The 15,195-nt window shown below is 36.3% G+C and overlaps 1 protein-coding gene across 3 annotated transcripts in view; it reads right to left on the bottom strand.

Moving 5' to 3' along the window:
- Window positions 1-15,195, bottom strand: part of Kcnh7 (potassium voltage-gated channel subfamily H member 7) — a 407,046-nt gene that overhangs the window by 72,057 nt on the left and 319,794 nt on the right. For all 3 annotated transcript variants that reach the window (XM_050123184.1, XM_050123194.1, XM_050123203.1), the window contains one exon: window positions 3,830-4,255. In XM_050123184.1, the coding sequence (XP_049979141.1) occupies window positions 3,830-4,255 (426 nt within the window). The remainder of the gene's footprint in view (window positions 1-3,829; window positions 4,256-15,195) is intronic.

The raw sequence follows: 15,195 nt of genomic DNA, 5'->3' as shown, positions 1-15,195 counted from the left end.
TGAATCTTCCCACATGTATGTATGTGTGTGTATGTATGTATGTATGTATGTATGTATGTATGTTTGTATGTATTGAGATGAGGTTTTGTTAAATAGCTCAAGATGGCCTTCTTCTCCCATACGCTCAATACATGGGCATGTACAGCTAAGCCTAGTCTCTAGACTCTTTTAAAGGATTTGCACAGAAATTGATGTGCAATTCTGATAGGCAAGGACTGGTTCAAGCCACCCATTACTGGGATTATATCTAATTTTTAATTTAAAGACTGTCTTCTCTCTTTCATGTGTGTCTTTCTAGTTACTCACAGGGTGCCTGATTTGTTTCCCAGCCATCTGTATTTGTAGGACTAATAAGCATCTCATACTTATGATGGCCAAAACATCTCACTTTACACTTTTTTCTCCTGTGCAGTACACCTGTTTCTCCCCATGATTTTACCATCGGGATAAAGACATTACCATCTATGAAAGTTGCTTATAAACGTACCTTCTCTCTCATCCCTACTCCCACCATAATAACTCAATGCGTGAACTACAAAATATGTTTTGAATCATCGTTAGTTCAGATTTCACTTTTATTTTTTTTTCATGGGTATTTAATTAACCAGCAATTTATGATAGGTGGCATTTCAAACCTTCCATAAACGTATCTATTTCCTACATCTCTATGGTGTCGTGTGTTCATGCTGCTATCTCATCCACCGCACATCACAGCCTGGGCTTTAGTCTGGGCCCCTTGCTCCTGACTGCTCATCACAGAGAACGGTCTATGCAATCTTTTATGTGTCAATCAAAATCAGTTCCATTCCAGAGAGTCTCGTTTAAGCCACAATAAACAGATCTCATGCTTCTTTGTGATTTAGTTCCCATATCTTAGCACCTCATCTCTGACTTTGACTCAGCCTTGCTGTCGCTGGCATGTTTGCTCTTCTTCTAACATCCCATCCCAGATAGTCAAATGCTCCAAACAGTTTTTTAAAAGTGTTCTGTATTGTAGACTTACATGACTTAAATTTCCTTCTTTCTTTCTTCTCTCTCTCTCTCTCTCTCTCTCTCTCTCTCTCTCTCTCTTCTTTTTTCTTTTTTGTTGTTTTTTGAAGAAAGGGTTTCTCTGTAGCTTTGGAGCCTGTCCTGGGACTAGCTCTTGTAGACCAGGCTAGCCTCGAACTCACAAAGATCCGCCTGCTTCTGCCTCCTGACTGCTGGGGTTAAAAGCAAATGCCACCATCGCCTGGCAACTGTAAATTTCTTGTAAGCCTCAACTCAAACGGTCTTTTTTTAGTGGCCTTTCCTAGTCTCCAAGTCTGTTAGAAAATGACATACCATTGTTTTCACCCAATTTGTGTCATTTCAGCATTTGCTCTTCTATGAGAGTGTAGAGCAGAAACACATCTAGCTGCTTGACTTCTGAATCTGGAATAATGCTGGCTGCTCTGAAAGCTACCAGTAAGCATTTGTTGACGAAGGAGATAAGGTATGGTGCTACAGAATAGGAATGATGGGCAGCGTAGGGTCCAGGAAGCCAGTTAATGGCCTAATCTATAAAACTGGAATAATAACTTCCCAGGTCTGGTCTTATATGAAATATTTTTGTAGTTAATTCTACTTCTAAAATTTATGGGAAACACAGTATTAGATTTTAATGTTACCTCTTAGAAGAATGAGATCAGTATACATTGTGATACCTAGAAGAGTCTCCAATATAATTTTGCATTTCCTAAATAATTTCTCAGTGTCCTGATGGTAATTTACATATGTAAAACCAAAAATTAGAATATCTATTAATCTTTCCAGGAGTCTCCTCACTCTGTAAGCTTCAAATTCTTCATTTTTTTTCACCCTCTTTTCCTTAGACAGTTTCACTCTACAGTCATGAGACTCTCTTAAACTGTTCCTTGGTTTATTTTATTCAACAGAATTTTGCTGTAGTACTGATTTATCTGAACTACATATTTTTAAAGGAATTTTACATTTTTTAAAATGTGTAGTAACTGAAATGAAAATAATCTAGCATTTCTAAATATCTCTAAATATACACTTTATTATTATCATTGATGGAATATAACTTTTCCTACTATTCTATTTGCCTATTCATTTGTTTTCCAATGTTTGAGTCACTGCTAGTGTGTGTATAGATAGTTAATGCACACACACACATAGACACACACTCATATACAGTGTTCACACTTTTGAAACAGTGAAATTTTTATTCTAGTTCGTCAGGAAAATTTTGTGTTATATAATTGCATGTATCCCCCATTATAAGACATTCAAAGATAAATATCAATGATGAAGTGTTTTATATTCTTGTGTTTTAGTTCCAACCCAAATTAGGAATCACCATTAAAAGATCTTTAATGACTTTTTTTCCCTATTTCATAGGGGTTATTTCATTCTAATGCCAAATAAAATAAGAAATTAACAAGGAAGATAACTTTATTAGCATTCTTTTACAGATGATGAAAGGGTGCTAGGACTTCATCATATTCCATTGTCCTGAGCTCAACTAATCTACAGTTTAGACAAGCCTTTCAGTAGAAACAGAGACAATTCTAAGTGTTCTGATTCTCCCTGTCTGACAAATATTCTTTTGTCCTGAAGCCTTCAGAGACTAGGAAGCATGTATCTGTTGAGATCTCTTTTTCTCTTGGAATATGCAAATTAGCAAACCAAGCAAAAGTTGATGATGAATTCTTTGGGGCACTGATTTTTTTAAAAAAATATTCAGCATATTTCTTGGAATTACTTTTATACCTCCCATGATGGTTAGTTTTAATTGTTAAATTGTGAACTTGATAAAATATAGAAAGCTTCAACGAGGGATTATTTCATTGGCTTGAGGTATGTCTGTAGGGGAATTGTTTTTGAATGCATTTATTGATGTGGGGAGACCCAGCCTGAAGTGTGTGGCACCATTTCCTGGGTTTGCATCATTGTATAAGGGAAGAGAGAGCAATTAAGCAGTAAGGATGTATGTACTCATTCTCCTCTGCTCTTGGCTGTAACTCTGACCAGCTGCTTCAACTTCCCGACGTCTTCACTCTCCCACACTGATAGAATGAATAGAACCTGGAACCTGGGATGTAAAGTAGACCCATTATCCTCTAATTTTTTTTTGTCCATGTATTTTTATCAAAGCCCCAGAAAGGAAACTAAGGCACATATCTCCTGTAAATCTTTTCATTATATAAATATTTACGTGCTATAGCAGTTAGTGATGGTTAAGTAATGGGGACACTAACTGAATCTGTCCCAAAGATTCCTTTGAAGGTCTGATTATTTTTATGGACCCACTGTACAGAAAATGTACTCAATACATCCAAACTTATCATATTTCCTTAAGCTTTCCAACTTTATGAGGTATTAGCAATATGCATTTGATATTTTCTGAAACGTGAGGGAGAAGTGAAAGAGTTTTGGATAAAGGCATTTCATAAGGTGCCCTTTTTCATAGTTTGAACAAAGAACAAGTTTCTCTTTGTTCCACACCCTAACTAGTGATGTAAGAAAGAAAACAGCCTTAATGTTGGATAGCTTTGCACTCAAGAACTTCTCTGTACAAGTTTTACTCACTAGAATAAAATGCTCTGTGGATGTGTTTTAAAATTTAAATTGTTGGCTACAGCATGGATAGTATTTTTGTATCTCTTAGCAAATATAGAAGTAATTTTAATTATTCACAACAGAAAAATGTCTTCATTTCATTTTACAACATTTCCAGGTGTAAATGAATTTCATCTGTGAGATGTAGGACTACTTTTTTTTTTTTATCTAGCTTACTTTTACAATTGCAGTCTTTCAGAAAATAAAATTCTTAAGCAGCTCTTACCTCATCAGAACCTGATCCAAAAATCAGCAAGTCAAAAGGGATGGCTGCAACCATGTCAATCAGGAACCAGCCTTTGAAGTAGTGTATTGCTATTTTGGCAGGATCACTTACCACTTCTTCATTTTGATTTACATAGGTTGTTCTGAAGTTTATTAGAATGTCTATAATAAACATAATATCCACAATCAAGTCTACCACATTCAAAGGGCTACAGGAGTAGCCACATTCTCGCCTTTTTTGTTCTTCTCTGTCATTGAGGAGAAAGGCTGCAGAGTAGGGGGTGAAGATAGCAGTATAAATGACCAGTAGTAAAATAAGCCAATCCCAGACTGCTTTGAAAGGGCTGTAGTGCAATATGGTAAATTTGTTGATGCGTGGTGTCTGCAGCTTGTATTCTGGCAAGACATCTGCTCCCAAAGAAAGAACCTGAGTATAAGAAAGAAAAGCAGACATGCATAAAAAAACGCATTTTAAATTCTGTCATACCTGTAAAATAGTAAGGCAATTATAGAACACGATACATCAGAAAGAAGTCATGTTATTTTGACATACTCGTGAAAAACACACATACATTTATATGAATCTTACATAATGATTTTTGGTGATGTTGTCAGTTAAAAAAAATCGCAATGACATTTCTTGATAAATAAGATTTTTCAGCAAAATTTAATGCATATTATTCCTGAGACACTGAAAAACCATTAGATTTTTAAGTACATGAATGTTTTCAGAAATGCATAAAATCAATTAATTTAAGTAATTGCTCAGTTTTCAAATGTAAGGAAGTAGTAGCTGTAAAGAATAAAAATACATATATATACCTAAAGTCAGATTTGATTTATTCATACTAATTAATAATTAAATCTTGATAAATTAATTGAAAAATGAAATCTTGCTTAACCTATTCAGATCTTTAGTTAAGCATGATTCTCCTCCTTGTAATACATTTTCAGTAAGAGCAAAAACAAATAAGACTAAAATACACTCAAAAGAATCTCTTGCTTAAATGATGAAAAGATATTTAATATTCTGGAACAAGTAGTAACTTCATTCAATTTTTTTCTGAGATGTAGAGAATTCCACCGGAGCAGGGAATGCTTCAGAGTTCTTCAGAATATTACCTGGAGCTGTTACAGATTTTTATCTGCCAAGGGACATGCAGACATTAAGACATAGTCTCTTAATAAAGTGTCAAGCCAGCTAAAATTATGTAGCTTATAGTTTTAGTTTATCTGAGACTATCAGAGCTAAACTTGAGTCATGTCTAAAGTAAATTTGTGATTTTGTGATTTCTACAAACAAATTAAAAAAAACCCAAAAATCAAAACAGGAGGGTTTCCACCTATACAATGTACCATACACTAAGCATGTTTAAGGGGCCTCTGAAGAACAACATTGCGCTCTTCACATCACACATGTGCACACTGTTCTGAAAGATGAAGCATTTACTAAGTGTACAAACTAGATTCTTCTAAATTATATTATTGGCTTTATGATATGGATCTCAGATCCCTGTTGATACTTTTTATAGTTTGGGAAATTCTATACATATTGAATTTATCTTAAGTATAATAATAACCTTCCTGAGTTTACTTCAATATTCAATTTTATTTTTATTGTCATACCTTATTTCTTTTCTCCTCATGTAACAAGTTATTATCCCTCACTTAAAATAGACTTGAGAAGTCAGCCACCAAGCGCAATGGCATGACTATTAAAGCATAACATAGGAATTTAGCTAAAATAGGCAAATGTGGTTATGTAATAACTAAAGCAATTTAAGTAGCTTTGGAACCTGAGAACCTAATCTGATTATTTATCCAGAGCACAGTAAATATGAATAAACAAATACATGGAGGAAATGGAAGGTTACCTCAAACTTTGGTTGAAAATGACAAGCTGAGCATGAGGACAATATAGAGAGTTCAATACAGAGAAAAGCGATCTAATATTTCATAAAATATTAAAAATCCTTAGAATCTAAGATATGCTAATGTGTAAGGATGCCATTTTCCAAATCCAGGAGGGTAAAATGTGTAGCTTAATATCTCTTATCACTTGGAAAGAGGAAATCAGATAGAACAGTATTGTAATTTTATTCAGCCTGGAAAGTTAATCTATGACATCTTGGTTGGAAAGTGTGGACTATCAACTGTCATGCTAACCACTGGGCCTTTCTCATAAAACACCATCTCCTTATCTTGTACAACGTAACACGTAAAACCTTATTTTGGTTGTCAAGATCTAAAAAAATACGGATGTGTTCTATTTTTCCAGCTCCCTCCCCCTGCCAGGTTCCTGCATGCTATGGGCTACTCCAAGAAAGGGAGGTTGAAACTTTGAGCCAAGCAGATTTTTCTAAACCCTGAACCTACAGTTTTCCTCCGGGAAGAAAGATCGTGTAAAGAAAACAGCAAGGATTACGAAACAGTTTGTTCACAAAGAGGTATTGTCTGGGATTACCTTGGAACTCCTCCCGGAGAGTAAAATGCACACAGCGCCTGCCTTGCAACTTCTGGGGAGTAACGCTGTGGGCTGCAACCCTACCCTACCACACTGACATCTGAAACGGTTGTACACTGTTTCGGATGTCACGGCACTGTGAGAACGGTAAGCTTTTGGAGTTTCACCTTACTAGGTGTCTGAGGGTGGGAATGGTGCCGAGGTGATATTCGTAGAAGTGTCAGAAAAAAAAAAAATGACAGCTATGTTGAGACTTTGAACCAAGTTACAAGTGCATAATGTCGGGGCATGAGGAAACTGAACCTAAAGCACATTGCAGGAGGAAGGACAGAATCATTGACGTTAAGGGTATTACAAGCGGAGGAATTATAAGCAGACTGCATTTATGCTGAAGGGTTATACACAGGGAAACAGTGCAGAGGACGAATTATAAGCAGACTGCATTTATGCTGAAGGGTTATACATAGGGAAACAGTGGCAGAGGACGGCGCTGGGAAGGCATGGCGCAGGCTACGGAGACTCTAATGTATGTGGCACGGACCTCAGGTTTGAGTGTTAGGGAAAGGTTTCATACATTTTACATGTAAATTCCTTTTAAAGAGAAGTATATTTATGTCAGAAACCCCCCGATTTATGTTATTCATATTTAAAATATAAAAATAGGTTAAAATGGTTTAGCATATACCTCTCAATAGGACTGTTATGATGCAATTTGTACATCTCAAATACATGTTTATGTCCTAATCCACAGCACCTGTAAATGTGACCTTATTTTGAAATATGCCCTTTACAGATAGAATCAAGTTAAAATGAGGCCAGAGTGGTACAATAATTGATGCTTGTATAAATGAAGAGAGATTCGGGTGCAGAAACACAAAGACACATGTAGAGAATCCCACAAGCTAGCGGAGGCGGGGCGGGGGGGGGGCTGCATATCAAGGATGGCCAAGCGTGTCTTTTCACAGCAGGGCCCAAGAGGGGGGAGATGTGACTTTCCCCTTAGACTTTCCAAGAAACACTGTGTTAATAATCTGACTTGGAGCAAATCAGGACCTGTATGAGGGAATATAATTCCATTGTTTTAAACACCTTTTAATGCTTTATTTTCTGCAGCCACAAGAGAGTAATGAAATCACAAAAATAGAAACATATAATTTAGAAAATACTTTCCACCTGTGAACTAAAATGGTCAGCATTTGACAATTCTGTGGACCAAACAAGTCAATCATTGGCTACTTGACATGGGCCAATCTAATATGTAAAATCATGATTTTTCTTTTCAAAACTCCATGCCTTTTTGAGAATGTCAAAATAGTGTTACAACCATCCAAGCTTCAATTGCTCTTTCAGGATATTCTAACATAATCCTTAAGGCAAATACTGCTCCTGCTGGCCTTTGGAAGCCAATTTAAATGGCATTACTTTGTAACTCTACCAGGCTTTGTTTACTTAGAGCTAACTTTAGCTTTAAGGCTTTATTGAATTCTGTATCCAGTGATTATATAATCAACTTATCTCTGGAACTGGGCTTAGAATATAGTACTTTATTTATTATATTGCAATTTGTTATGTACAGTGGGGTGCATTTTGGTGGTATGAGATCAAATGTTAATTTAATTTACAGGTTTTTAACTTGTGCCTGGCTATGTGTGAATCATGTGATTACTCGATCATCATGCAACTTTATTAGTAAAAGAATTTCAATAAATTCTGTTTAATGACATATTTTAATATCACGAATTATTACTATAAATCCAAATGAGTTGGGGTTGAAGTCAGGTGGGCATTAATTCTGTATTGGAAGGTCATTGTTTTCATGATTCAGAAGATTATTGTACTGACTTAAATATCACAGAGACAGAATAAGATATTCAGAACGAATTCATCGCCCTATGGTAATCAGTTTGAAGACTGTTAAGTATTGCCAGTCAGGAAACATGGTCATACTTAGCTTGAGAAAAATGTATCTGGTAATAAAATGCTGGTGAAAATAAGGCCCCGATCAGAGATCAGAGCTCATTGAAGTCTTTGGTACATCAAGAGAGACATATTAAGAGGAGATTTGAGGGACCAGGCATCAGAGATGTAGCAGGGTACACTTGAGTTATAAATGTTTCCCAAGAATACCCATAGCTCCAACCCTAAGACATCTAAATTAGTGTGACCTGTGCTATAAGTCTTTGAAGGCACAACTGAGATAGGAATAAGGGAAAGAACGTTTCCAGAAATCTGAAGATATGAATTTAAGTATTAGGTATTAAATTTTTTTATGCTAAGTCATTAATCTTTTCAGATCTCAGATTTTTCACAATGATAATAATATATGCCCAAATCACCACTCTATGCCGAAGTATTATGTCATGTCATGCCATCATATCATCATATCTCTTTAATGAATTGGATAATAAAACAGGGAAGTTTTAATTATCACATATATAAAGCATTTTCATCACGGTTTAGAATTGTAGGGTAATTCACATCATGGCTTAGACATACCAATAATAGCAAAAGTATTTGTACACCGCATGGAGAAATTTTAATTGGGACTGAAATTGCTTTAGTTACCTACTCCTTAAAACAAACTAGGCCAAAGTTTTGTGAATTAAAAGAGTAGATATTAATTATTTATAGTTTTGTGCTTCAGATGTGAATGAAGGCAGGGCTTAGAATGCAGGAGTCCTGTGCTGTTTGCTGACAACTGGGGTTTGTTTAGGGATATTTACTTTGTGAGAAAGCCAAGATTCACGTGATTAACTCCTTGCTATGGCTAACTGCAGGGCAAACCCCCAATATGCTGAGGGGCTTTGTTCTTCTGTTTGTTTTCTCTCTCCCTTTCTTTTGCTTCTCTGTTTCCTCATCTCCCTTTCTTTCACTCTATCCCTTTCTTTTCTCCATCCCTCCAATTCTTTGCTCCTCTGATTTCAATAACAGAAACTTCTAGCCTTCTCAGTGTCTAGACACATATTTTTTTTCATAGTCAGAGCAGAAGCATGTTAGTTCAAATTCAAGAAAGTGAAAGGATATTTCCTAACTTTTGTCAGGGAACATAGATTACAGAAGAGAAAAAAAAATCAGTGAGGGTCCTTTTAGAGACAAATTAGGGGCAATTCCTACTTTTGAGTGCAATGCCATCTGTAGTTATTTTAAAATTATTTTTATTATGTTTTATTCTATGTGTATGGGTATTGTACCTGCATGGATGTCTGTGTACTTCATAGAAATCAGAAGAGGGTATCTGATAACCTGGAACAGGAGTTATATAGGTGGTTATGATAGTACTACTTGGAGGAGTGCACGCAATAAGGCAAAGAGGAAGTTCCCCCACCCCACATAAAATGCTGGATAAAGAAAGACTATGGAACCTTGGGTATAACAATAACACAAGCATCTAGGACGGGCCAGCATAGGAACAACTGGAGAACCACCATAAACAGGCTGCCCATGCATGCTTATGCATTGCTGGGGCATAAATGATGATGGTGGTGATGATGACGGTGAGCTTCCAGGTAGATGTGGGAGCTGGACACAGGTCTTCTAGAAGAGCAACCAGTTCTCTTTGCTACTGAGCCATCTCTCCAGGCCCTGTAGTTATGCTTTATAACTGTGGATGAAATGTTTATGGGTCTTTTACAATGTTAGAGATTTTTTTCAATATGCCCTGAAGCATGAAGAGAGGAAGGAGGTCTGGTTATGTATGATGCTATAATGCTCACTATAGTTTATGTTGAAACTGGGTGACTAGATACCAATCTCATTATTTTACAACATGCTCAAAATATTTTACTATAAACACTTTGAAGTAATTCTAGACTATCAAGAAGGATGATATATATTATATAAATATGTTTGGAATCTTATCCCAGCTTTTTTTTTAAGTGACAATAAATTATTTCATTAATCACATTGTATTTATCTTCCTTCAGAAAACAAAACAATGACACTAAGAACACTATGTGATTATTTATATTGTCCTTTATATTATTTAAGTAGTCTAAATGAGAAAGCATCCTATAACATTAAATATGTATTTTGCAAATAATAGACACAAAAATTTTAAGTCAAAATTAATCATGAAAGTGCTTTGGATTTATTGTTTTGGAAAATGAATTATTAGGTAGGTAAATATTTGTTTATCAGTGTAATGAGAGTTCTCCAAGTCCACTAAATAGAAAATTCTGCTATTCAATCCATTCCATTTCCTTAAGAGAGTCAACATTTCCTACACATTTGAGAAATACCAAACTTCAGAAAGATAAAACATGATTAACTGAACTATTACACGAATTTTCTTCTAAACAAAGGAAAGATGAGAAGAGTAACAAGTCACTGTATAAAACTAAGATTCCATGATATTCATAAGGAAATTTATATTTTCTCCCCCCTCAAGTTACCCATTAAATATACAGTTTAATACACACTAAAGATTTTTTTTTTAACCAACTACATTTGTCTTCTTGTTAGCACTTTCCTATTTGTTTAACTTTCAACAGTTTGGTGTTATATATAACTAAAATCTCCCAGATGAAACAGCACTATTTATTCAATGAAGATCCACTTTGAACATATTTTTTTTTTGTGAACCCCAGCAGTAATAACTACCTTTCTCTTTCGAAAAGTTCAGTAGGGAATGATTAAGCTGTCCTAAAGATTAGGCAGTGCTTCAAGCAGCCATTAACTATCCTGATGCAGTGTTATTGGAGCATTCTCACCTGTTATTTACCTTTGACTAGGGATGTCTATTTAACCAAGAGTCTGGCTGCCTTTCTATCCACTGGGAAAGTACTGGGTAGCAAAGTGAAGCAGATAGATTATACAGCACCAGGAAATGTTTAATGATTTGAGCTAAGCTGAGTAATTACCATCGAAGCAGGCATTCTCTAATGACAACTACCCCTATATTCAAGTAAGAAATATGCAAAAACAACACAGCTGTCACAAAGGAAGTGACCATTAATTAAATACAAAACTAAAACGAAGTAGCACAGTCATTCATTATTCTGAGTTCTAATGATTTTCCAAGGTTTATTTTTTATTGATTTTATTGAGCTATTCATTTTTCTCTGCTCCCCTCCCTCCCCCGTTCAACCCTCTCCCATGGTCCCCATGCTCCTAATTTATTCAGGAGATCTTGTCTTTTTCTACTCCCCATTTAGATTAGATCTATGTATGTCTCTCTTAGGGTCCTCCTTGTTGACTAGGTTCCCTGGGATTGTGAATTGTAGGCTTTTTTTTTTTTTTATGCCTAAAAGCCACTTCTGAGTGTGTACATATATTTGTCTTTCTGGGTCTGGGTTACCTCACTCAGTATGATATTTTCTAGATCCATTCATTTGCCTGCAAATTTCAAGATGTCATTATTTTTTTCTGCTGTGTAGTACTTCACTGTGTAAATGTACCACATTTTCCTTATCCATTCTTCAGTCGAGGGACATTTAGGTTGTTTCTAGGTTCTGGCTATAACAATGTTGCTATGAACATAGTTTAGCACATGTTCTTGTGGTACGATTGAGAATCCTTTGGATATATACCCCCAAAGTGGTATTGCTGGATCTTGAGGAAGGTTGTTTCCTAATTTTCTGAGAAACTGCCACACTGATATCCAAAGGGGCTGTACCAGTTTGTAATCCCACCAGTAATGGAGCAGTTTTCTTTTTACCCCACATCCTCTCCAGCATAAGCTATCATCAGTGTTTTTGATTTTGGCAATTCTTACAGGCATAAAATGGAATCTCAGAGTTGTTTTGATTCGCATTTCTCTGATGGCTAAGGATGTTGATCAGTTCCTTAAGTACCTTTCAGCCATTTTAGATTCTTCTGTTGAGAATTCTTTGTTTTGGTCTGCACCCCATTTTCTTTTTTGGGGGGGGTTAAAATTGGCCTGTAGAGGTGTGTGTGTGTGTGTGTGTGTGTGTACTTGAGTACATATTATTGTTTTATTTTGTAAAACTCAGATACACATAGGTCTGCTATAAATCAGTTTTAGCTTTATGATAACTCTAAAAACCTCTGTTCTTAAAGGTATATAACATGTGGTTTTTATTACATAGAGGTATATATTTCTCTGGGGATATATATATTCACTCCCTTATCAGATTTTTCAGAGTCATCTATAACCTATAAAACATTAAAAACTCCAACTAAGAAGAAGGGCATGATGGCATGCTCCTATAATTTTAGCACTGGGGACAGATAGAGAAACTAAGATTCCTATAGTTCATTGGCTAGCCAGTCTGGCCAAATTGATGAGCATGAAGTCCAGTGAAAAAACACGTCTCAAAAAATAATGGGAATCCACTAAAAAAGACACCTGACTTCAACACACACATGCACACATGTTGTTTGTGCACCTCCTCACACATGTGCCCACATCCACACCAACATAGATACTCCCCCTACAAACACCCAACTTAGAGCATAGTTTTCTGTGAATGTCTAGGGACTACAATCACATTTTTAATTCTCACAAAAGAGGCAGAAATAGGAACAGAGACAGGAGAGAGAAAGAAAGGAAAGACAGAAACGCTGTCTCTCAATTAGAAGAAGCTGAGGCCTGCAGAGGAGGAAGCCTGTAAGAAGAAGATAAACATTTAGAGACACCAGATGGGACCCCATGTCAGTGCATCACTCAACCCTTGCCAGGGAAGTTTCTCTTGCAACAGGTGGGAATTAATACAGAGACCCACACCATGGCAACAGGCAATATGGAGAGAGAGAGAGAGAGAGAGAGAGAGAGAGAGAGAGAGAGAGAGAGAGAGAGAGAGAGAGAGAGAGAGAGAGAGAGAGAGAGAGAGAGAGAGAGAAAGAGAGAGAGAGAGAGAGACTTTGGAGTGTTGACTCTGAGTGAGATGTTTATATCACAGTTATCTCCTGCAGCCTCAGAGATCTACAAGGAGGAAGGAACAGGAAGATTTTAAGAGCCAGAGGCGGCATATGATTTTAAGGAAACAGCATTTTATACACACAAGGCCAATGCACATGGGAACCTACATACACTGCAACAGCATGCATAGAACCTGGACACGCTCAAGCCAAAGTCCCACAATGGAGGAGGAGAGGCAGACACAAAGTCCCACTCCTAGCTAAGAAGCTGTTTGCAGTCAGTAGATACTGTGAGAGTGAAATCAGCTTCGTTCAAATGAGTGACACTGAGTTCGCCGACCACACACCACAAGGGAGGACCCATGCCCAGGAATATAGTTCACCAACACTAAACAGATTCCATGTTTTTAGTGGCTTTTTATTTTTCTTCCCTTCCTTTTTAATAGTAAGAAAGAAAATAGATTGGGGTAGGGAGGGAAGGGTAGAGGATCTGGGAGGAGTTGGGGAGCAAGGAAAATATGATAAAGTATACTGTGTTTAATTATCAAATAATAACAACAAAATAGCAGTACTGCTAGTAGAAAATATGCTCAAGGTCACAGTGAAATCAAGAGTGACATCTTCCCTGAGGTATAGATGATTACTACATTGACAAAAGGTTTCTGATAATTTCCAAGGCAAAAGCTCTGCTATCAGGTATGAGCTGAGATTTGGTTTGATATGGATGTGTTAATTAGTCATTTTTATTATCCTGTAATGAAGATGCATATCAAAGCGTCTTATTGTTTTCTGTAAATATAGGGTAGCCTTTCCTTCCAGCTAAATCTTCAAATGAGAAAAGAACAAATTCCATTACAGAGCAGCTTTGGCAACAGGGAGACTTCTGTCTGATGGGAAGTTAATGAGTCTTACTTGGTTGGACCACATATGATGGCTAGAAATTAGCTAAGAGTCTATGATATTTTATTCTAACTACAAGGATTTACTCAAGTCATTTTTATTCTTAACAGATTCCTGGAAGTCTCTCACTTTTCTTCTAGCCTTGTTTTGGAGAAACTTTTCCATCAGTTTTTCCATCCTGTATTTTGATACTCTGTTACTAGGTATTGTGGACCCAGAAGAACAAGAATTCTAAATGACAGTCAGTGCCTCAGTAGCCCAACTAGCGTAACCAGAAGAAGTAAAAATAGATGACTTTCAGAGAACTCAGTGCTAACCCTTCTGTCTATTTTCGTCTGTATTCCTCCTTTCTTTTCTTCTCCCCCTTTTCCTCTGTCCCTCACTTTCTCTTGCTCTATTCCATAACAAAAGGTTTTGCAGAGATCAAACTGGTGCAGAAGAAAAATATGAATTAGGTTGTAGAGTTATTTTCTAGACTTTAAAATACCTTAAAGCTTTAACCATGGTACTCAATTTTCTATATTTGAAGCCACTCTACATCCGTTGTAAGCCACGTAATAAATACTGAATAATTTTTCTACAGGATGACAAACCTGTGACCCAAATGTTCCAGTACATGGAAAGCTCAGTAAGTTTCATTATGCAAGAAATTGTGTTTTACTATTTTAAGTTTAAAAGATTCTTTGAAAAATGTCTTTTTAGGATTCAAAATATTCCTTAAATATAATAGGGAGACTTGATCATTAAAAGCAGCACACAAGTAAAAGCTAACAAAAACTAAGTAACATTAAAAAGAAATGATTAAATAGTTATCTTAACCTTAAGACATGGAATAATACTGCACAATAAGAGAAAACTATAGAAATACTTTACTCTTAATTATATATTTTCTGATTGTGGTAGTTTATTTAAAAAGGCCCCCATAGGCCCATAGAGAGTGGCACTATTCATAGGTGTGACCTTTGTGGAGTAGGTTTGGCTTTGTTAGAGGAGGTCTGTCACATCACTAAGGCCTGGTCTCTGAGGTCTCAGAAGCTGAAGCCTGGCCAGTGGGTCACTGTTACTTTCGGCTACTTGTGGATCCAGATGTAGAACTCTCAGTTACCTCCCTTGTACCATGTCTGCCTACATGCTGTGATTCTTCCTGCCATCATGATAATGAACTAAACCTCTAAAACCATAAT

The sequence above is a fragment of the Alexandromys fortis genome, unplaced genomic scaffold (assembly GCF_014885135.2).
Source record: "Alexandromys fortis isolate MF-2015 unplaced genomic scaffold, M_Fortis_MF-2015_v1.1 scaffold_8_9099976_23576923, whole genome shotgun sequence".
NCBI classification, from domain to species: Eukaryota; Metazoa; Chordata; class Mammalia; order Rodentia; family Cricetidae; genus Alexandromys; species Alexandromys fortis.
This window is presented reverse-complemented; position numbering and strand designations above follow the sequence as displayed.